The sequence below is a fragment of the Ursus americanus genome, chromosome 15 (genome assembly GCF_024610735.1).
Source record: "Ursus americanus isolate L20-20 chromosome 15, mUrsAme1.1.p, whole genome shotgun sequence".
Classification (NCBI taxonomy): domain Eukaryota; kingdom Metazoa; phylum Chordata; class Mammalia; order Carnivora; family Ursidae; genus Ursus; species Ursus americanus.
In genome coordinates, this window is record NC_142141.1 from 32,965,081 (window position 1) to 32,989,153 (window position 24,073).

At 37.1% G+C, this 24,073-nt stretch overlaps 1 protein-coding gene across 2 annotated transcripts; it reads right to left on the bottom strand.

Moving 5' to 3' along the window:
• Positions 1–2,884: 2,884 nt before the first annotated feature.
• Positions 2,885–22,972, bottom strand: RIMOC1 (RAB7A interacting MON1-CCZ1 complex subunit 1). 2 transcript variants are annotated; one of them, XM_045787349.2, is made up of 7 exons: positions 22,660–22,972; positions 18,492–18,598; positions 16,228–16,371; positions 13,298–13,429; positions 12,325–12,439; positions 7,273–7,459; positions 2,885–7,148 (listed from the first exon to the last, which is right to left on the bottom strand). In XM_045787349.2, the coding sequence occupies exons 1-7, from the start codon at positions 22,757–22,759 to the stop codon at positions 7,037–7,039; spliced, it is 897 nt and encodes a 298-aa protein (XP_045643305.1). In that variant the 5' UTR covers positions 22,760–22,972; the 3' UTR covers positions 2,885–7,036. The 2 variants fall into 2 exon arrangements, with proteins under 2 accessions (XP_045643305.1, XP_045643307.1); XM_045787351.2 differs by having other exon boundaries at positions 2,885–7,459.
• Positions 22,973–24,073: the final 1,101 nt, after the last annotated feature.

Consider the following 24,073-nt stretch of genomic DNA (forward strand, 5'->3'; position numbering starts at 1 on the left):
GTAGAAGGGCGCCTGGGTAGCGCAGTGGGTTAAGAGTCCTATTGGTTTGGGTTGAGGTTGTTATTGCAGGGTCCTGATCTCAGGCTCAGTGCTGAGCATGGAGTCCGCTTGGGTTTCTTTCTCCCCCTTCCTCTGCCAATCCCCCCTCCCTCGTTAACAAATCTTTTTTAAAAATTGAAAATAAAGGCAGAAAACGGGGGCGCCTGGCTGGCTCAGTTGGTGGAGCACGCAACTTTTGACCTCAGGGTTGTAAATTCAGCCCCACATTGGGTGTAGAGATTACTTTAGAAAAAATAGGCAGAAAGGAGTGGGGGGGAAAGGGAATTATTGGCAAAAAGTACACTATTATAGACAAAGTCATCCTCCTAGTGCTAACCAGGAATTCCATGTTGAAGGTTACTTTCTTGGGGTGCCTGTGTGTGTCAGCTGACTAAGCCTGGGACTCTTGATTTCAGCGCAGCTCTTGATCTCAGGGTCTTGAAAAAAAAAAAGTTACGTTTCTGAGGGGGCTGAAACTGCAGTTAGGTTAGGTATGAAGTCTTGGTCTGCTGAAGTGAGGCCCTTAAAATAAGTGATTCTATTTGGGGCCTGTGGTTTTCAACAAAGGTAACCTATTATTTTTGAACTGGGTATAGTCTCTACTGGTAAGATGGACACAAATACTTATTCAGTACTATGTGTCATTTTCAAATAGATTACCTCAATCTAATCCAAAGAATACTCTGCTCAAAAACTAGAGCTCTGTTCCTTAAAGGACTATTTCATTCTAAGGTTATAAATATAAAACTTTAAGTCTCTAGGATTATTCAGTAAAGAGCAAGACAGCATTATCTGTTATACTGTGCAACAAGAAAAATACACATGCCACAAGAAAAATACATTCAGAATAATCCAGGGGCTTTAAAATTCCACTCCTGAGGGGCACCTGGGTGGCTCAGTTGGTTAAGCGTCTGCCTTCGGCTCAGGTCATGATTCCAGAGTCATGGGATCCAGTCCCACGTAGAGCTCCCTGTCAGCAGGGAGTCTGCTTTTCCTTCTGCCCTTCACCCTGCTCGTGTGCTCTCACTAATAAAATCTTTAAAAATAAGTAAATAAATAAAATTCCATTCTTGAGAACAGACATAATAGAGCTCTACATAATCTGGTTTAAACTCACTGTCAACCAGCAGTTGCTTATAATATCCAGGACCTGCAATTTCTTTTTGTGAAGATATCAAATCTGGAAATTCTAAATTTCACAATCAACATCTGTCCACCATTGTTTTATTATCTCAATTGTCAAAATAGTCTCTCACATATGACCCAAATCATGTTGAAAAATTAATCTTTTTTTTTTAAGATTTTATTTATTTATGTGACAGACAGCCAGCGAGAGGGAACACAGCAGGGGAGTGGGAGAGGAAGAAGCAGGCTCCCAGCGGAGGAGCCCGATGTGGGACTCGATCCCAGGACCAGGATCACGCCCTGAGCCCAAGTCAGACGCTTAACGACTGCGCTACCCAGGCACCCCTAATCCCCTTTTTTTAGTCTTCAAGACTAAAGGATCAGCAACTTCATAAAGCTTCATGAAGCTATTACAGTCTATAAGGATCATGATAGGCTACAGGGAACATATATGTAAGTTGTATGTATACAAATATTTAAATACATAATTATATTTAATATAATATACATACACTTTCCCTTCATATATATTAAGCAGAGTGCCTAATGCTTAATAATGAATGCAGTACTTATTGGCTTGAATTTACTTTTCAGAAGTAAATATCTGGGGATCTAAATGTCAAATACCAAAAATCCAATAAAGCCTGACAATTGAGGTTCCATGAGATCTAAATATAAAGTTTCATTATTTTTCTTGCATGCTGTTGCTGATGGCCAATAACTAATCCAACGGCAAGCTCACTTCTGTGAGGCTGTCCAGACAAGAAAAAGAATCATGAATTGATTAACCATAAGGCATTTCTTCTCCCTCTCTAGGAGCAAGAAAGAACTAGCACAAGAAAAAAAATGTGTTTCAATTAAAGTATGAAGTACTGAAATGGGTCTCAGCTTTTACAAAGAAATGTGAGCATTTATAAATGTATGGGTTATAATTTTATTATGAAATTTTTTTAAAGATTTTATTTATTAATTTGACAGAGACAGCGAGCGAGAGAGGGAACATAAGCAGGGGGAGTGGGAGAGGAAGAAGCAGGCTCCCAGCAGAGGGGCCTGATGTGGGACTCGATCCCAGAACGCCGGGATCACGCCCTGAGCCAAAGGCAGACGCTTAATGACTAAGCCACCCAGGCGCCCCTATGAAAATTTTTAACATGTATAGGAGAGTTAATAATGTAATGGAATCCCATGTATCCACTAGCTGATTCAAGTTACCAATTTATCAGTCTTGCTACATCACCAGCACTACCTAATACATCCACATTTTCACTCAATTATTCTGGTTGATGAGTATTATATTTTTTAGCATGATGAACTATATATACAGACCTAGACTTAAGAAAAATAAGAACTCTTTTGAGCTCTTAGGATGTGGTAAGCATCCTAAGAATCCAATTGAATTAAGCAGTTTGAACATTAACTCATTTAATTTTCAATAACCTGTGAGGCAGGTACTATTATTATTCCTTTGTTAAATAATAGGATATTAAGGTAGAGAAAGGTTAAGTAATTTATGTGGAGTCACATAGCTAGGAAATGACAGGGCTACTTTCAACTTCAGATCTCTGGTTCCAGAGCCTGTATTCCTAACCACTATGTTGCCCTGTCTGAAAGTTATTAGAACCGTAAGAAATAATACTCAGATGTCAATGTAAACTGAGACAATTAAAGTTTTCCTTTTGACACAACACTCAGATATAAAAGAAAACGAACAAGATACAAATATGGGAATATGGTTTTATTAAAAAAATTTATATGCTCCAAAACATTTTACTTGGAAATCTTCACTAGAAGAAAACAAAAAACAGTAAAGAACACCAGGATGAATACATAACACATACTTTAATTGTGGATACGTTAAATATATTTTAATATAATACTTCCAATAACATGTTATTTCATATTGTGTTAAAAATAATACAAGGAAGTGACGCTAGAGAACTACAGAACTGGATTCTGTTGCAGATAAATTATCCTTATTAGAGCCAGAAATGGAGCCCTGGAAGATGGCAAGAGAAAAGTGACAAGCAGTCCAAAACTAGCATATCATCCAGTTGTGGGTTTTTAAAAATGCCATTAAAATAAATCTGAGAATACCTCTAGACACAGTTCCCCCATTAATGAACATCATAGAATCCACAGTGGGAGTGTAAAAGTTGGAATGTAATTTTATTGCAGTGTTTTAGCCATAACTCACTTCACTCTACTGTAAGTGAAGGAATGAGGGAACGTCTTGTCATGATTTACACCATAATCAACATCAAACAATTCACAGTAGCCAGAAACCCTATAAATGCCACAAAGCAGATAGGCCTTTAAGTTTCAAAGCCTACTTAACAAAAAAAAAAAAAATTCGCACTGGGAAAGAACCACACAAATTTAAGGATTATGAAAAAATCTTTAAACAGAGTTTAAATTTTCGTAACCATCAAAGAAACCCCCAGTGTAATAAACACAACAAGGCCTTTAGGTTATCACTCATTAGTAAAGCCCACACTGGAGAAAACACCTTAAGTGTAATCAAAGTAAAAAGGTCTTAAGTAATGACTCATTCCTTAATTCTATATCAGAACTTCCATAAGAAAGAAACTTTCTGAATGTACTGAATGTGCAAGGCATTTAACCAAAGGGACAGAATTTGAAAACACTGATGCTAAAGTACATAGGTGCCTTCCCAACCACCATAAATGAAATAGCACTACTTTCCAGATTGTAACAAGCTCTTTACCCTGCTTTATTCCTTATAGTGCTAACCACTTAAAACGCTATAAATTTATTTTTAAAGATACGTTAACTTCCTCCACTAGAATATAAACTCCAAAAAATGGTGTTTTACAAAGCTATATCATCAATGCCAAAGATGAAACCTGGCATGTAGTAGGCACATAATAATTGTTGATGAGGGAATTCTACTGCTTTCCTTATGTAGAGTATTTGTTATCTTGAAGATACTCTAAATGAAACAGAATTTACCTAGGCTTTAACACATACATAAAAAAAAATCTGTTGTTCCTTGCTTTGTAATACACAAGAGTAAAGAGCATTGTAACTGTTATGGTTGTGTGGGGGATGGAAAAGTACAAAAAGCACCCAGTAGCACCCTCAGAACTATCCCAACCAGTGAGGGACCCAAGTAGTTCACAAGGGTCATGAAGGCAAAATAGAAGTTCCCATTTCTGAAAAGTTCCAAATCTATAATAATACTTTACTCCTCTGAGGAGTAATCCTTATTTGCCTTGTCAACCACTGGTATAAAGGGCATGGCAGTTTGGAATCCAGTAGCAGCAACCCTTTTGTGCAGAGTTTGGCACTTAAGAACCATGTCTCGTTATCAATTAAAAAAAAAATTACTAAGGGCCTACCATTCATTAAGCACAATGTATAAAGATAACATTTTTTTTTTTTAAATATGGAGTTCACCAACTCATAAAGAACTATAAAGCAGTGTTTCCTGTTTGATAACATGGGTGGGAAGATTAAGGGAGCAGAAGCAAAGGAACATCTAACTTTGAGTGGAAAGGGCTGGAAAAAGCCTTAGGGATACAATATCACTGGAGCTGAGTCCTAAAGGATAAGTAGGTATTCACTTGGCCACAAAGAAGGGCAAAGCATTGTAGGCAGAAGTAATGAGATCTTCAAAGAGTACTTTTCTCCAGGGGAAAAGCACACACATGTTGGGAAAGGAACCAAGTACTTGCAATTGATCATGATGTTCCAAAAGGGGTAGGGTGGGGGAGGGTGGTCTGTGGTTCTAAAACCATACTAAAAATGATTTAAATCTTTATACTCAGCACAAAGGTATTTTTATAGTAGAACTTGTTAAAAAGCTATGTTAAATAAAAATCTTAGTTGTGAGAGTTTAAGCAAAGAGGGGCAGAGATAGGGAGAGATTTTCCTTGAACCAAGAGGCTCTATCAGAATGTTTATGTTTATCAAAAAGGAGCCTGGGCTTTTAATGTTTGAGGAACACTGGACTAGAACATGATTACATAGGATGCATTGTAGAGATAAAAACAGGGAAGGTAGACAGAAGCTAGATTATGGCATTCTTTGTTGTCCTGCACTATGAAAGATCAAAACAACCAATACATGAACCAAAAAGGATTTTAGAAAAAAGACGAGGGTTATTTGGACATACTTAACTTAAAATTACTAAAATTATATTAAGTGAAGACATTTAATAGAAAGTTAGAAAGAAGGCTCAGAGAGCAGAAGCTGAGATTCTAGTTGCAAGTGTAGAAGTCAGCTTAACATTAAAGGTGTCAGAAGAAGCCATGGCTATGAATGACATCACCTAAGAGTAAGTAAAAAAAGAGACAGACAGCATGAGAGAGAGAGAGAGAAACCAAGGAAAAGGGGGAGAGGAGGGAAGGAGAAAAAGGATAGACCTCCAGGGCCTATCACCTAAAGGGTAGGCAGGAAAAAAAAAAAAGAAGCCCCAGGGGAAATGAGGAAAGGCGGAGATTAGCTTTCAACAGGGAGCAGGCAGCCTCTTTCCTTCTAAAAAATGGGGAAAATGATAGGGCAAAGCCAGGATACAGAAGTTTAAGTCCTCATAGTCTCAATTTTCTGTAAGATAGGACCAAAAGTCATATGCTAAGGGAGGGGACAGAGGACCTCATGAGGAAAGTGAGAGGTTTAGATTAGCCACCATGGAAAAAGGAAAGGAACCACACCAGAAACAAACGATAGGCTTATACTGAAGGCTCTCTAAAGTTGAAGCTGAGATACTTACAGGGATTATACTTTGAAGGGCTACATGTACTTCACATGGGATGCACATTCCAGAAAAGGTGGGTGACAGGATTAATTCAACTTTGAGACTTGCAGAATGGTTAGACTGAAGGACAAGGGAACAATGGACTTGAAGGGACTGTGGAGAGCACTGAGGCTGGACAGGGAAGGAAGAAAATCTGAAAGGGGCTGATGGTTTAGGAGAAAGAGGAATAGTCAAGAGAAGGGGGCTGTGAAGAAGCTAAACAGATAGAACAGAAATAAAGGAGAAAGAAAAATCAATAAAAATGAGGATGTGAAAAGCTGGAAAGATGTGAACTGCAATCAGTTACTGAAGTTTAAGATTTCAGAACAAGAAACTCAGGATGGTGATATTCATTCAGGGTGTAGCCATGGGAGTAAGTTCCTGGAATGTGATGAAGTCACTGGTGCAGAAGTCAAGGATATCAGCAAGTTATTAGATCATCCCAAGATGACAACAGAAATTGAGGTAGACAGAAATACTGTAAGCAAGATAGCAAGTTAGTTTCTCTGGCCTTTATCACTCATCTCTACTATTAAAGACAAAAATATGAAAAGGTGCACTCTAAACACACATGACCTAATGATGGACTAACCTAACTTGGTTTCATCGTCATTACTCATTTGATAAACCATCTATTTTCTTTTAAACAAAATAAGAAAAGCACTTGAAAATTTTTATATAATGCCCAAAAGAATAAAAATTGTAAATGTCACAAGTAATGGTAAAACGAAAAATGAAACATTTCTTTTGTGGCATCTTTAATTATTCAACTTATTCTGGAAATGGAGTCTAAAAACTAGTCATAATTTTTTATTTTGCCAATTTTTATATCCTTAGCATAAATCTAAAGCAATGAGGGGACTTGATTTTAATCTCTAAAGCATAGCAAACTTCCAAGATAGATTTAAAAATAATCTAAAGATATTTAAAATGGTCAATTTTATGTCACGATAAAAAAAACTAATAAAAAAAAACTTGTAAAGTTAACTTGAGTCCTACTTAGTATTAGTTATAGAATATCTGCAGTTCAGGCTGAGTTAGAATAACATACATGCCATCTTAGAAATTAAGAATCGTTCCTTCATAGATTTAAAAATATATAATGAAAGATGGCATTTAAAAATAGGTAACCACGCTGGATATCTTTATGTAGTGTAACATTCTTAAACACAGCGTCAATATGTCTTCTTTTCTGGAACTTTTCCATTTCATGGGTTGTTTTGTTTTCCTGTTTGAAAAGGAATAGATGAACTTACTGGTTAGTGTGATGCTGAAAGAAGTTTAATATTTGTTTTGCATTTGTTGTATTCCATTCTTGTTCTTTCAGGGGTCCTTCACACACAGATACATACTTTTTCAAAATTTTTTCTCCTACTTCTCGAAAATCCAAGGGTTCTTTTTGTGTCATGCAGCTTGCTCCAGAATCACCAGAATCCACTTCGTGATTTTCTGGCTGTTGATCTGCACAATGCTTCAATCCCCAGTAACACATTTCTCCACTGTACATCATAGCCAGCAAATGAATGTCACTAAATATTCCTGGGAAAATCATTTAGGTTGAGAAATTAGAATTTAAATGTTTAAAAAGAAACCCTGGCCATTTAAACTCTAATAAATTCCTTTTATGTCATTAAGCATTTTTCCTTCTCATTTAACAGTTACACTAGAAAAGCTAAATTATCATTAATATATTCCTCATGCAATTGGCATTTCTATCACTATTTTACCTATAAAAAGAGGTCCATCACCCCCACTCTCCAAAAAACCAGAGTATTGTCAGAGAAATTTTTTTTTTTAATAATTATTTAGGTCACTATTTTGGGGTATAGTCTAGGATCAGTGATACAGTTCCAGTCAAGTATTCTACACCTCCTGTATTTGTACAAGAGTCTACAGAAATTATCATACGTAAGTATGACCCCAGGAGGCCATATAATTCTGAATTATCAAAGATGTTAAATCATATCCAAGATGCTTTATATTCCCAGAAAAAAGGAATACAATGTAGGATTGTCATCAAGAGTTAAAAAGCATTCTTATTACGAAATAAAGTAATTATAGAATTAAATATGGCATACTACATATATTAATTTGGTGGACAGACATATAGATCTAGAATCAAAAGATCTGGGTATAAATTATTGACTACTATTTTGGGCAACTTTGAGCCTAAGTTTGCAAATCTGAAAAATGAAGATTCCATACAACCTCTTATTTTATGGAGTTGTCTTAAGGAATAAATAAAGAGGGGCGCCTGGGTAGCTCAGCATCTGCCTTCGGCTCAGGGCCTGATCCCAGGTTCCTGGGATCGAGCCCCGCATTGGACTCCCTGCTCCGCGGGGAGCCTGCTTCTTCCTCTCCCACTCCCCTGACTTGTGTTCCCTCTCTTGCTGGCTATCTCTCTCTCTCTGTCAAATAAATAAATAAAAATCTTTAAAAAATAAAAAAATTTTTAAAAACTTAAAAAATAAAAAATAAAAAAAGGAATATATAAAGAAAATATATAAAAGTTTTAGAAACCATAAAACGCTATACATGATTATTTATAAACTTCTCAAAGCCACTAGAATAAATAATTTCTTCTAACGTATGATTAGAAAAGTGTACCTCAAATCAATGGGTATCATAATCTCAGCTGCTCACCTAATATGGCTCATCAGAAATTACTATGATGGTACTAGTGATATAAAAATAGAAGAAAAATCCAACTTTCAAATCTATCATAGTTTCTATTGTCTTCAATCTACCACAAGCTTTTTACAGTCTCAGAATTTGTCCTTACAGTTATCCCCTTCACTTTACCTCAAATTCAATTCAGGTTCTGAGTACCACCAAAAGAACAGGTGTAGCAGGAGAGAGGACTCATTAAACCATCAATAAAAGAAATAGTCATTTAAGAGCAGAATCTGAGGCCTGCATTCATGAAAATGATAGGCTACACTACATTAATTATGCTTTCTATGAATAAAACATTACATACATATTATATTATAAAAGTGTTATGTACTATGTTTTATAGAAGTATAAACATTATTGTTATAACATATAAACATTAATAAATATAATCATTTCTTCTCACTTTTTCTTTAGTTAATAGATCATAAACCTCAGATAAGCTGGTTACAGCATTAGATGTTATTCAGAATTATATTTTGTATTAGATATGGCATTTTGTTGAAAGCATATCCTTTTTATTTTTGTAATCCTATATCCTGTCTAGTTGTTCCTAAAAAGAATGGTAGACGGGAATAAAAAGATAGAAACAAAAATGAAAGGAAGAATGAACTTTTAAGCAGGCTAGTGCTTTGGGAGGAGGAACAGAAGTATGTCCCAAAAAGGGAAGCCACTTGGGAAGGGTGAGAGGAGTGTTTACCTAGGGGACATCTGGGATCCAATCTGTGCCCAAGTCTAAGCTTCATTCTTATATTAACAAGGAGTGACTGCTGAATAGGGGACACAGATATCCTGTGGGAAAATGTTACTAGAGAGAATGAATGGCTATCCTCTAAAGAGTGGTTCTCAAACCTGAGCCTACATTAGGATTACCTGGACACACACATGTTGATTGTTGCACCCCCAACTCCAGAGATTCAGATTCAAGTATGGGGTTGAGTCTGTGAATCTGCATTTTTCACAAAGTCCTAGCACTTAGGGTGATGCTGATCCAGAGACTATGCTAAACTACTGCACTTAAGTATCAACAGAAGAAATGAACCATGTCAATTAAGCACTTTCTCCCTTTCAACTTCCCCAAGGATTCCACTACTCTCTAGCTATAGTCTTTTTGCTATGAACTTTCCTTGATATTTTTTCTCTTAATGCTCTACATGGTTGTCAATAAAATATTCCACTTTGCATTATGCAAGTCAGTGTACTTGGTGAAACATATGTGATAATGGGAGGTACAGGTAGGGAGAAGGAGAACAACCCATGAAGTGAGAATGAGGGCAGAAAGAGGACTTCCACAGGGGGAAAAAAAAGGGTGGGGGTGGCCAAACTGATATCCACTCCACTTGAAACAGTGATATCTAAAATCTGGCTGCATTGTAATATGGGAGCATATTAAAAACAGATTCCTGGACTTCATATATTGAACTGACCGTGCAGGTGGTACACCGAAATCTGTTAATTTTTAACAAGCTACCCAGGCAATTAGTGATGCTAGTTCAGAGCTGCTCCTTTCAGGGATCTAGAATCCAGGTTCTAGGTTAAGCTGTGAACCAAAATGCTGCTGAGAAGGCAGCAGGGGAGGTCCTCAATGGTATAAAAAAGGTCACAAACCAAGGGTGTGGAAAGCTCAATAGTACTTTGATTTAACCCACTTGACTCCAGGGTTATTCTGACAAGGCTATTTCTATAAGGGCCCACAGAAGAATGAGGCTCAGAAATGACATATAAGAGGCTCACTGAAGACATTATTTGGTAATTTTTAAAAGCTGAAAATTTAATAGCATATATGTTCAGAGGACAACCAAATGATTATCTCACCTTGGAAGAAGAAGTAACAATCATACTAAGTAGACACTGCTTTGAGTTTTATCTAAAGTTGGGTAATTCATCATTAAGATCTGGCCACAAAAATATTTTGATAATTCATATAGAACTTTTAAAATTAATATTAAGGATAATTCAGAATTATGCTTCCCCCTCTTTAATGGGGTCTCGGGAGTAGTTCAGCCTATGAAAGATAGGCTTGCTGGCTTCTAATCTACATCTTGAGAGAGAAGAAGTAGGAAAGAGCAAATTGCTTTAGATGAGAGCAAGAAGCTAACACCAGAAGAGGATCTAGCCCCGTGGTAAAAGTGCTAGGGAGCGGATGTGTTCTTTTTTCCTGGAAAGAAGATCTGTCCCTTTTGATTCTCCTGTTGAAGAAGTAGTGGAAGCTAGGGGCTAGTACAATCAAATTATGATTTAAAAGAAGACACCAGTACTACAAACATCCTAGAGAAAATTCCAGGCCATAAAAGTATCCTACCCTATGACTAGAAATGGGAGAATAAGGGAAATTGCTGATCTTGCTACCTTCTTTGGTTCTAAATAGGCTTTGATGCCCATACCTTTTTCGTTTCTATCAATCCATGTGGGTGGGTGAGATTTTAGAAAGGCCATTGTCAATGCAGCTAATCACTTTACTAGTTACCTGAAAGAAATACTTCCTAAAAATAAGTCAAAACACCCCACGTTTGTCAGAATATCATGCCCACTGGAATGGCATTTGGTATTGACAATTTTTAGGACAAGCTACTTGCCTGAATTAACTGAAAGTAATAACTTTCAGTAGCCAGTCAGTCACATGTTAATGACACTTAAATCATGCTGTTTTTTTCTAAGCAATGTTTTCAAATAAAATGGAAAAGCCTACAGAAGCTAACAAAGAAAAATAATTAAGATATACTTATAAAATTAAACTATAGAATTTTCTCTAAGTTTTCTTTTTCTTCTCCATATTTAATTTCAGATGAAGTATAATTTCAAATTTTCAGATGAAGTATGAAAGAAAATTTATGCATATAATCAAATGTCACTTGCCAGGTATGTGACCTTTAACAGGTCATCTGGCTTATCAGGACCTCAGTTCCTCCATTTATAAAAAGATGGTAAAAATAAGTGGTTCTTCCCTCCCACACCTCAGTCTAAAACCCAAATGATGCTCTATATCCAGTTCCTAATATTTTTAAGTGCATAGACATTTATGACAAGAAATAACAGTTGCCTCCTGATATTCATTCTTCCCTTCTTTTCTCAGTTAAGAGACAACCTTATTTGGGATGGTAACGTATCAGGTAAAGGGCTATCCTGTACATCCCAGGTTCCCTTGTACCTGTATGAAGTCATGTAATTAAATTCTCGCCAGTGAAATGTAGGTGGAAGTTTAAGTGTCAGAAACTTCTAAGGTTGCTCTTTTAGACTTGGCTGAAAGAAACATCCTTTTGCCATTCCTATAGACTGAAACGTAGGTGAGATGAAAGGAGCTCCAAGAGCATCCTGAGACAGTGAGAATGCAGTATCCTCAATGGGGATTCATGCTGCACAACTCTGGGAAGTGCTATTTACATGGTAGTCTATATCAGGTGCCTCCCTCTGAGGCTGTAAGGCTGTAGTTCTGAAGATGATAGAGGGAAAAGGTAGGAACCTGATGATGCCTTGGAGCCACCATAACCAGCTCCAGACCACTTTTATGTGAAAGAGCAACATGATACATAATTCTCCCAGAACTGCTAGAAAGAGGTTAGCAGTATTTTTCTGTATTACATGAGAAGATATTTAAAATTTTTAAAAGCCCTCTTATTATTTTTTGGTATATAATGTAACTTGAAATTCATTTAAATCAGAGTTAAGTCTAATAAACTTAAAATTTTTAAAAAACCTTTAAAACAGAAAACTTCAAAAAGAGATCACATTACCTTCACTCAGTAATTTAGCTGTGTCTAAGTCTTGGAAAGAAACTCCTTCATTTAACTGGATAGGACACCGATAATTTAGCATCTGTAGCAAGTAACTGATTCCATCAATAAGGTACTAAATGAAAGTCAAAGCCAAAGAATTGCAAGTATTATATACAGAACTGTAGAAATTTCAAATGTTAATTTCTTCCCCATTCTTTACTCAAGAGAAAATTGGCTAATGTGTAGACATATCTTATGGCTATTATATTACAATGGTAGAAGGACCCACCACCCCCATAACTTTTATAAATGTAACCTTTCAAATGCTCCAAAAAGCAAAATTGTATGGGGGAAAAAATTAACCAAGAACACATGATTCAGTAATACACTTGTCAAAAATGTTATCAGAGGAAGAAAAGGACAAAGATAATAAAGATGAGTTCAATAACAATTTATTAAAATATGTATGCACTTATTATAATTTAGAAATATTACGATCAAGCTTTTATATCAAGTGTGACCTCTTACTTCCAGGCCCACATAAACCATGTGTACAATCAACTCAAGTTAAACTCCTTAGTGATACTTAACACTAAGATTTACTGATTTGGTCAGAAGAGTCAAGATGAACCAGAGGGCTACCAGGGTCATGGTGGCTCTTTATGAGTGATCTGCTGACAGAGAGGGTTACAACCAAGTTTGTTTTCTTCAGGCCAAAAATATGCTTCGAAATTAATACAGACTGTCTAGCTTGTATTTTAAAAAATAAAAATCCAAAACTTAAAAAAAGCACGTAGAATTTACCAGTTTACAAAGGCTTTCACATGTTATCTTATTTAATCTTCACAATAATTCCAATTTGTTTAAGAATACATAGCTAGTAATGTAAACCCAGACTGTTGACTCCACTACTTTTATAACTACATCAAGGACAGCTTTTTGAAATCTATAAACGTCAATGATCAAAAATGTATAAGGAATGCCCTTTTACCTTTTTAAGCAAACTGGATTTTCTTGTGAGCCACTCTCTTCTTTTGGTCAGAGAATGACAATACATATAAAGTAGGGCTCCCCGTCTCCAAGAGAGACATTCCAGGAGTTCATCCCCAAGCAAATCGCAGGGCTGAAAAAACAAAGACATAGCTAAAAAAAGAAACCTTGCATCTGTAAAAATCAAAATTAATTTCAAAATATTGAGCAATTCAAAATGCTTTCATTTCACAAAATTTGCCCTTTACTTAGATTCTTATACATGAATGCCTTATTTTGAATCAGAAGTATAGAAATCTATTGCTACATGAAAATTAAAATAACTACTCCAATCTACAATTTTTTTAGAAAATAATGTTTCAGTATTTTAGTAGCCAATTCTAAGATATCTAAAATATAAGTTTTTTATAATCTGATTAAAAAGATAACTTTTCCATTCAGCAAGTGGTGTGGGAAAATTGGACAGTTACATGCAAAAGAATGAAAATGGACTACTTTCTTACACCATAAACAAAAATAAATTCAAAATGGATTAAAGATATAAATGTAACACCTGAAACCATAAAACTCCTAGAAGAAAACACAGGCAATAATCTCTTTGATATTGGCCTTAGCAACACTTTTCTAGGTATGTCTCCTGAGGCAAGGGAAACAAAAACAAAAATAAACTACTGAGACTACATCAAAATAAAAAGCTTCTGCACAGCAAAGGAAACCATCAGCAAAATGAAAATGCAACCTACTGAATGGGAGAAGATACGTGCAGATGATATATCCGAAAAGGGGTTGATATCCAAAACACATAAAGAACTTATACAACTTAACATCAAAAAACCCCAAATAATAGGATCAAAAAGTGAACAGAGGACCTGAATAGATATTTTTCAAAAGAAGACATACAGAGATGGCCAAAGGACACATGAAAAGATGCTCAACATCACTAATCATCAAGGAAATGCAAATTAAAACAAGATACCACCTTGCACCTATCAGAATGGCTAGAATCAAAAAGACAAGAAATAGTAAGTGTAGGTAAGGATGTGGAGAAAAAGGAACCATCGTACAGTGTAGGTGGGAATGTAAATTGGTGCAGCCACTGTAGAAAACAATACGGAGGTTCTTCAAAAAATTAAAAATAGAATTACCATATGATCCACTAGTGGATCCATTAGTGCATAATTCCACTAGCAGGTATATACCCCCCCAAAAAAAATAATTTGAAAAAAAAACCACACACCCCTATGTTTATTGCAGCATTATTTGCAACAGCCAAGATATGGAAGCAACCCAAATGTCCATCAACAGATAAATGCATAAAGATGTGGTGTATATACAAAGGATTGTTATTCAGCCATAAAGAAGAATGAGATCTTGCCATTTGTGACAACATGGATAGACCTAGCCAGTATCATGCTAAGTGAAGTAAGTCAGACAGAGAAAGACAAACACCATATGATTTCACTTACATGTGAAAATCTAAAAATCAAAACAAATGAATAAATAAACATAGAAAAAGCAGAATCAGACTCATAAATACAGAGAACAAAATGATGGTTGCCAGAGGGATGGGCAAAACGGGTGAAGGTTGAGTAGAGGCTTCCAGTTATGGAATCAGTTGAGTCACAGGGGGAAAAAGGTACCATGGTATTGTAATAGCCTTGTAAGATGTAGCTACACTTATGAACATAGAATAACATACAGAGTTCTTGAATCACTAACTTGTACACTTGAAACTAATGTGACATTGTATGTCAACAATACTTAATAAAAAATAATTTTTAAAAAGGATAACTTTCAGAAATATGTTACTTGAAACAAGATCACACTTATTTGTACTATTGCTACAATAAAATAATTTAAGATATATACAAAAACATTTTCAATAAATCAAGCTTTTGGTAGTGCTTAGGTGGCTCAATCCATTAAGTGTCTGCCTTTGGCTCAGGTCATAATCCCAGGGTCCTAGGATGGAGCCCCCCATCAGGCTCCCTGTGCAGCAGGGAACCTGCTTGTCCCTCTTCCTCTGCCCCTCCACCCCCACATGTGCACATGCTCTTTCTCTCTCTCTCAAAGAAATAAATAAAATCTTCAAAAAATGCTGCTTCCTGAATTAAGCTTCCTAAAATGAGGCCTTTGTGATTTCATTCTCTATCTCTATAAAAAAAATCAATCAATCAAACTTTTACTGTGTTACATCATTTAAAATTTGGGATTATGTGTTTCCACAATTAGCATCCCCTGATAAACACATAGAGAAAAAAAAAAAATCAAGGTAAAGAGACCCAGCAGGCAGTTAGAGAATTATTTGCTTGAAAGAGTAACCAGGTCTAAAGACAAAAATCTTGGAATCATCTAAAGACAGAGGACAGTAAAAAAGCATGTGAACAAGTTATGAAGCACAGACAGAACAGAGATGATCAGAGGATTAGGAAGATATCCCTGGCAAGGGCCTATCTTTCCAGGATGGGGGAGAGGGGAGGTGCCTGGGAAAGAGCAAGGCTCTGAGACATGAAGAGGAGCATGCAGGACCTCAGAGGGATGGGGTGATCAATGGGAAGGAAGGCAGCAAATGTCCAGGGAGATGAGAACTGCAAAAAGGACAAAAGAGATGTAGTAATTAGATCACTAGGGACCTTCAAGAAAAGAGTACCTACAAAAGTAAAGGGAACAAACAGCAAATATCTGTGTTTAGAAAATGATCAGACACCATTAATTTCAACACAATCCCATCATGCAAATATTCTGAAACATATATATGATACTTTAGTTACGATGTTGGTCTGAAGTGTTAAACTCTCATATATCCCTCCTTTAATCTTAATTTAAAACAGAGAAAAAGACACATTCCAGAGGAAAAATTACAGACTCTGAGGAACAATCCAGCAAGAATCAGCATCATTTCACTATAATTTATAGGAGTGCAAAACTTACTTTTGGACGCATATTATTTTCTTTAACTAAAATTTCTGGTTCTGAAAGAAAACTAATCAGCTCTTTTACTTTCTGTGAAGAGTCTTCAGGAAAATCTTCATCTACTAGTTTGTTCTCCTCAAAATATGTCATGTCCAAAATAGCCTGAAGTAAAAGAAAAAAAAAAAAGGAGTATCCACAAAAACATGAATAATTCTTACAGTTAAGCTTACATATACAGATGCTCTATTAGACAGTTAAATCTTCCAGCACAATATTTCAATTTGAAAAGTAGGAAAAATGTCTAGAAAAATATAATCTGTATATGTAAAGAATCTGTAAATGTATAGAAAAATACAATCTGAGATGGACTTTTTAGGAAACTTCTAAAATACTGAATTAATGACCTTGCTTCTCTCAAAAAAAGTAAATAAAATGGAGACTTTAGATAAACTAATCACATAATTATGAAAAATATAATTATTAGGTTCTTTGCAATTTACACATATATACTTCTTCAACATTTTCTCAGTGCTTGGTATATCAATTTAAGGTCAACACCTCTAGTTTTATATATTTAATCTTCAAAGGATTTGTTTCCTCAAATGCAGAACCAGCATTTGGGGGATATGTATCCCACCACCCAATAAAGGCAGCATATCACCAACATTATGAAATGTAAACACTAAATCCCCAGCATTCCTAAATACAAGATGCTCTGTTCAAGTACCTTAAAACTACCCAACCCTTTCTCTTTTTTTAATTTATTGGACTAAGACTAAGGAAATTGAGTTCTACCACTAATCACCTAACTAACCAAGGACAAGTCAATTTTCTTTTATTGGTAAAATGAAGAAATTGCTTTTCAAAGTTCCTTGCTTTGAGAATAAAATGAATTAACATATATAAAGCAAACAGAACACTAACTAGCATACAGGATTACTTAAGTGCTAAGCATTCTTGTGTGGAAGGCCTAAGCCACAAAGGGCAAGATCATTATCCTATGGAGAATTACCTGTTGATTCAGATCGAAAATTAGGGTCCAAGGAGGCCTGGGGAATTTAGATCTGTATCTCTAGGTCTTTCATCTTATCTTTAGAGATAAATTAAAATGTTTAGGGGCGCCTGGCTGGCTCAGTCAGTAGAGCACATGACTCTTGATCTCAGGGTCCTGAGTGTAAAGCCCCATGTTGGGCATGGAGCCTACTTAAAATAAAAATAATAAATAAATAAATAAATAAATAAATAAATAAATAAATAAATAAATAAAATGTTTAGAATTCTCCCATGTGAAAGACATGAAACAAGCACGGAGTCTTCCAAAGGGAAAGAAAGCCAGGCAAAGCTCTGCCAAATAATAGCAGGCCCTTTGGGGTTTGTGAGTACAGTTGTTATAGGCTCATTCAGCCATGATATCTGAAGGCAGAACCCAGCTTTATGTACTTCCTAACGGAAAGCAGAGTGCCAGGCACCTAAGTGCTATACTTGTGTACTTTGGAAGCTTATCTAAATTTAGTTTCTATAACCACTTCATCATTATTATACCTTCACAATCACGTAAGGGCATATGAAACACTCTGTCAACTATAAAGTGCTATAGGAATGTTAGTTACATAATGAAATTATGTTTCTTAATGTCAACTTGCCTCAGCAGTGTTTAAAACCAAGAAAACAGCTCTTGTCCATACACTGACCTGAATTTGAAAGGAAAGTAAAAAAAATGGGGGTGGGGACACAGAAAAATCTTACAGACCTACATGACAATAGCAGGAGAGTCATGTTGAGCATCCCAAGAAAAGACTTTCAGGGGAAAAAAAATAATTAGGGACTTCACAGAGCCCTTCATTCCCTCTTAATAACCTTCAAGAACTTGGGAATTGCATGTAATAGTGTTTTGCTTAATTATATATAAAGGGAAGCAATTCTGTCATCCGCAAGATTTCTTTCCTTAACAGATTAGATAATAAATCTTACTTTTTTGTATATTGCCTCAAAGTTTCAAGTCCATATGTTTTATATACATAGGTTTTTTTGACGAAAATTAAACATTTTATTTTTACTTTAAAGTTTTTATTTTTAAATAATCTCTACACCCAACATGGTGCTCTAACTTACAACTCGAGATGAAGAGCGGCATGCTCTACCGACTGAGTCAGCCAGGCGGCCCCTAAATCAAACACTTTAAATAGAGAATAAACCGGTTTTGCTACACCTAAACTTTGGAGTCAGTCATCTTATATAAGCAATTTTCTCCATAATATGTCAGAAACCACATCTCTTAGTACCTGTGTGTAAAGTTCTAGAAGATTTGATGGATTTGAACATTCTTTGTCTTCACCACACAGAAGTTTCAATTTTTCTAGAGCTGCAGAGGCCCGAATTAAAAAGTGATCTGTAAGAGATAAAAATGTGAAGATTATTTCATATAGTTTCAAAGCATTGAATAAAAAAAGGTATATCTGAAATGATATTGTTACAGTTTTGAAGAAGCAGCATGGTAGTAATAATATCTTTTGTAAAACATGAAGTATATCATAATACCTAATCCTTAACAAATTTATCATGGTAATTTATTCTGAAAAGCTAGACTAAACTGCCTAAGTTCAGTTATCATTTCTTTTTTTTTTTTTTTTTAAAGATTTTTTATTTATTTATTCGACAGAGATAGAGACAGCCAGCGAGAGAGGGAACACAAGCAGGGGGAGTGGGAGAGGAAGAAGCAGGCTCATAGTGGAAGAGCCTGATGTGGGGCTCGATCCCACAACGCCGGGATCACGCCCTGAGCTGAAGGCAGACGTTTAACCGCTGTGCCACCCAGGCGCCCCTCAGTTATCATTTCTTAAATGCAATCTGTTTCTTCATTTTCATAATGCTTTTATGGTGTTCACAATGTTTAAGTAATAAATTTAAAATTTTTATTGGAATAGTACAAACAATATACATAGATCTACAGAAAGGGCTTCCACTGAACTTATAATTTCATAATAAATGTATTTTCTAAAACATGATTAAATCAAATGCCTCATAAAATGTAAGCCCTGAGCAATTATAACTTTATTGTGTTTATGTATTTATGTAAGCAGCTGTTACAATTAATTAAAATTACATAATCCACCTGCATATTTTATTCCTTTAAAAACCTAAAATGGAACAAATTACCTAATTCCTTCAAAGAAGGAACTGAGTATTCTAATATGTCCTCTAAAAAACAATTCCCCCTTCCCTCCTCTCTACATTGTCTAATTTCTCTCCTTTCTCTAATATCATATTCCTTTTGCTTCTATGGTTTCACTTTTTCTTATGGATTTTTCCTCCCTAACCTACAGAAGTGTCCACACCAAGGTGCTATCTATCTACCCTTCTACATCATCTCACGTCAAATTTAGACATGCCCACCATCAAGACACCAAAGTCCTTGAGTTTGCCCCTCTGTGCGTCCCTTCTGAAATATACACCCTTTCCAACACTAGCCAATGGACAGAAAATGTAATACTTGGTGCAGGCCCATCTGATCCAGCTTTAGCACTTACACAAAAGCTGTTCACCGTTGAAGTAAAGGCACCACCAACTTTAGTTACGTCTGCTGGTAATCATACGATGATTTCAAGTTTTCCTAGGTGAAGCCTAATCTGTATCTAAACCAGATTCTGATTGCTTTTAAAGTCTACTATTCACCTGAACTGAAAGCTACTTCTTTAGCACTGCCCTCCCTCCTCAGCCCAGAAGTACATCTATATAACCCAGAAAAGATTCTACTGTGAAGTGAAATTATATGGAACATGGCACTCCTTATGTGCTTCTTCAGAAACTGAGTTGATATTTTCTTCTTAAATTGCAAGATTATTTTAAATGTAAAGACTTGCACTGAATTCAGTAAGCCATTGCTGAAGGAGTAGCTCACATAAACTCTTAAGTACAGGGGAGGGGGATAATGGCTCACATTTTACCCAACTTTTATAAAATGCAATACTTTTACTAGAACCATTCAGTCAAAGAAACAACTCGCAAGGCAAAGACAAGTGATTCTTACATAATCCTGAAAAAAGTCCCTCTCATGGCATACTCCATATAGTAAACATATTGTGTTTGTACAATGAGAAATAAAAAACAAAAATTGACTTAGTAATAAAAAGAGCATTCTTAGATGGAATATGTGGCTGCATCTGATCTAATTTGAAGTAGAAAATAGGAACTATCAATCCCTACAACCAAACATATAGTTGTTACATAAAAGGGCACATTTTGGGGCGCCTGGGTGGCTCAGTCGTTAAGCGTCTGCCTTCGGCTCAGGGCGTGATCCCGGCGTTCTGGGATCGAGCCCCACATCAGGCTCCTCCGCTGGGAGCCTGCTTCTTCCTCTCCCACTCCCCCTGCCTGTGTTCCCTCTCTCGCTGGCTGTCTCTCTCCCTGTCAAATAAATAAATAAATTCTTTAAAAATTAAAAAAAAATTAAAAAAAAAATAAAGGGCACATTTTGAGTGAATATTATTTTTGTTGTGAGGAAAAAAATGCCAAGTTCAGGGGTGCCTGGGTGGCTCAGTTGATTAAGTGTCTGCCTTTCGCTCAGGTCATGACCCCAGGGTCCTGGGATCATGCCCGCATCAGGTTCCACGCTCAGCCCAAACTCTGTTTCTCCCTCTTCCTGTGCCCCCTCCCTCCTCTCCTGCTCTCTCACTCTCTCTCTCAAATAAATAAATAAAATCTTTAAAAAAAAAAAAAAGAATGCCCAGTTCAGTTCAAACATGAAACCATGTTTTAATTAAACTTCATAAAATAAGAAAATCTTGCTATTAATACTGATTAATAGCTCATAACATGGATCACTATCATTTCAATTTTAGTAAATTTTCACAACTTTAAAGTCTCCCAACAAGGAGTGCCTGGCCGGTTCAGTCGGTAGAGCATGCGACTCTTGATCCTGCAGTCGGCAGGTTCGAGCCCCATGTTGTGTGTAGAGATTACTTAAAAATAAAATCTTTAAAAATAAATAAATACAGTCTCCCAACAGAAATATATAGCATTTTACTTTTACTTCCACCCCTCATTCTAGCCTGTTTAAAGAACTCTTCCATGGGAAAATGAGAATGGCTTTCCGGTTCAGTGATAAATGAAAAAAAACTCTTTGATCTCTTTAGGCTGGTTTAAATGGAGCTGGGGTGGGGTAGAGATCACTGTATAGCTTATTTACAGGTAACCCGGATATACTTCCAGGTAACAGCCACTACAGTCCATAAACTATTCACGTGAATCCTGGGATTTGCTTACCACACCCTGAAAAAGAAATCAGCTTCAGGGTGATGGGTGGGTTTTGAAGAACATACTCCTAAGAAAAGATAATCCAGCAAATAATCTTCACTGGAACTTGAGCCATTTCATTGTAGACCCACTTCAATAAATTCACCAACAATCAATCATCTGGCAAAAAGTTTCACTACTATTTTTCTGTAAGTCGGATGACAATGAGTCAATCCACAACAATTTAAAAACCTATCTGTAATAAAGGCTCAAAACTCAAAAAGAAAATAATATAGAGGGGCGCCTGGGTGGCTCAGTCGTTAAGCGTCTGCCTTCGGGCCAGGTTATGATCCCAGTTCTGGGATGGAGCCCCGCACTGGGCTCCCCGCTCAGTGGGAAGCCTGCTTCTCTCTCCCACTCCCCCTGCTTGTGTTCCCTCTCTCGCTGCCTCTCTCTCTGTCAAATAAATAAAATCTTGAAAAGAAAAGAGAAGAGAAGAAAAGAGAAGAAAAGAATGTAAAGCCTATAAGAAGCTGAAATGTAATAAAAGAGAATTGGACTTAAAACTAAAAGTCGAGGTAAATAAATACAAGTCCAGGTAATTCTCTAAGCCAGTCTGTCCCAAGGAAACCACTTGGACATTTCCAAACAAGTGTTCTAATACTAACAGTCCTTGTAAGAATTGAGGTGATGTATATGAAAGAATCATCCAAACTATAGCAATGTAAAGCTCTTCTGTAGAATACTATTTACAGTGGGTTTAGAATCCAAAACAGAAGACGGAAATTTATAACGCAGCAATGAAAACGTGTAACTGTTATACACGCCTAGCTATCTTTACTGCACCCAAAACAACCATTACTTGTGTACTCTCAGTCAGCTTCAACGACTCACTTAAACTTTTGTACTTTTATCCAGATTTTAACCTTTTCCCAGTCGTAATCAACATAAAGATGAGCAACGGATTTGACTGAGATGTAAGCAGTTTTCACAGGTTATGAAAAATGCAGTTTCGACGCAAATGCCCTGGCATAAGGCAACGTAAGTTCAGGGAGGTGGACAACCAATCCTGCAGCGAAGGTCAGAAGCGCAACACCTTGGGTAGCTCTGGTCTGGGCGCTATTTGGACCACAGGCCGAAGCCTCCAGCCCTTACTGCCCTAAAATGCCAGCTTTGAACCGGCCAGCCCACCCGCCCCCCTCTCCTCCGCTCCCTCACCATCTTCGCCCGCGGCTTCACTAAGCTGCTGTATGTGGGCCTGAGCCAGGTCCCCGAGCTCTTCCACTCGCCTCACCACACTGGAACCTGCGGCCGCCATGGCCACAACGGGCGGGCGTGCCCCAGCCACGTGACTGCGCCGGCCCTCGATCACCTGATCCCCCGGCGCAGGCGGGGCGTGAGGGCGGATCTCGCCTGGTTGGTGGGAGGGAACCTCAGCTCTGTGAGGGCCTGCATAGGCGGGCAAAGGTGGTTACTGTTTATTTTCTTCCTCTCTGCCTTCCCCTCCCTCCATAATCCGGAGCAACAGGGATACTTCAGGGGCGGGCATGACGTCAGGGCACGCCTCTCTCCCGCCCCCTCCTCTAAACCAATCGGGAGATGTCCACGCCCTCACGTTGGCCCAATGGGAAGCCAGCTTTCTCCGCGGGGCGCTGGGAGGAGAGGGTGGATGCGACTGGCTGATGGTGGTTGGCTGGCTGACCTCGCTGTTGAGGCTCTGGCCCGCGCTGCAGCTGTAATCTGCAAGGCAGATGGAAACGTCTAGAAGTAGGATTGTCCCCTTCTGGCCTTGTAGTGAGGGCGTTGCCTAAAATAAAATGATTATAACCTCCTGGTCAGAAATGGGAAGCCTGACAGCCCCCTTGCAGCACATATAAGTCTTCAAGAGGTTATTGTGTGTCTGGGTGGGGAGCTCCAAACACTAGTGGGCGTTCCTAGTCTACGCTTTTCCAAGCACCTGGGTTTGTTTTATTTCTGAATTGCATTGGCTAGCTCGTATAAATGTACTTTAACCGTCTCGCGTTCAGTAGTACCAAAATTTTGCATTTACAAAAAGTTCCATTGCCACACATCTCAACCCTCAATGCGCTCATTACGTGTGAAGTTCATCCTCTCAAGAGTTTCAAAGCACTTAGTCAACGAGTCTAATTACTTTTCATTCCCTGTATTCTTGCCTCTTGTGAAACAAATCTTAACTCGAGTTTTGTTTTTCAATTTGACAACGTACATCTTGAAAAATCTCTAACTTTTTATGAAAGGCAGTTTTTCATTTAATAGGCAACACTAAAAATAGGGAAATAGTGTGTTGTCATTTGTAAGTGATTGATCCAAATAGCTTCTTAGCTGACTTTTGTAACAACAGTTTCTCCTTCAGTTCACCCTAAACTTAGGGGATGGACAGGAATCATGTATTAATTTTGTTTCCTCGGTGCCTTCTATAATTCCTGGCACATAATGAGTATTCAGATGTTTATTAGTTAAAAATTCCATGTTATCTTGTCAGTAAATTACTCTCTAATCAGGAATGTAAAGGCCAGGAAGGTTGCATTAGATGATCAATGTGGCTAAAGAATCAAGACTCTAATAAGCATTTGACACCTCAGTGTATATTTTAAATAAATTTACAGTTCCA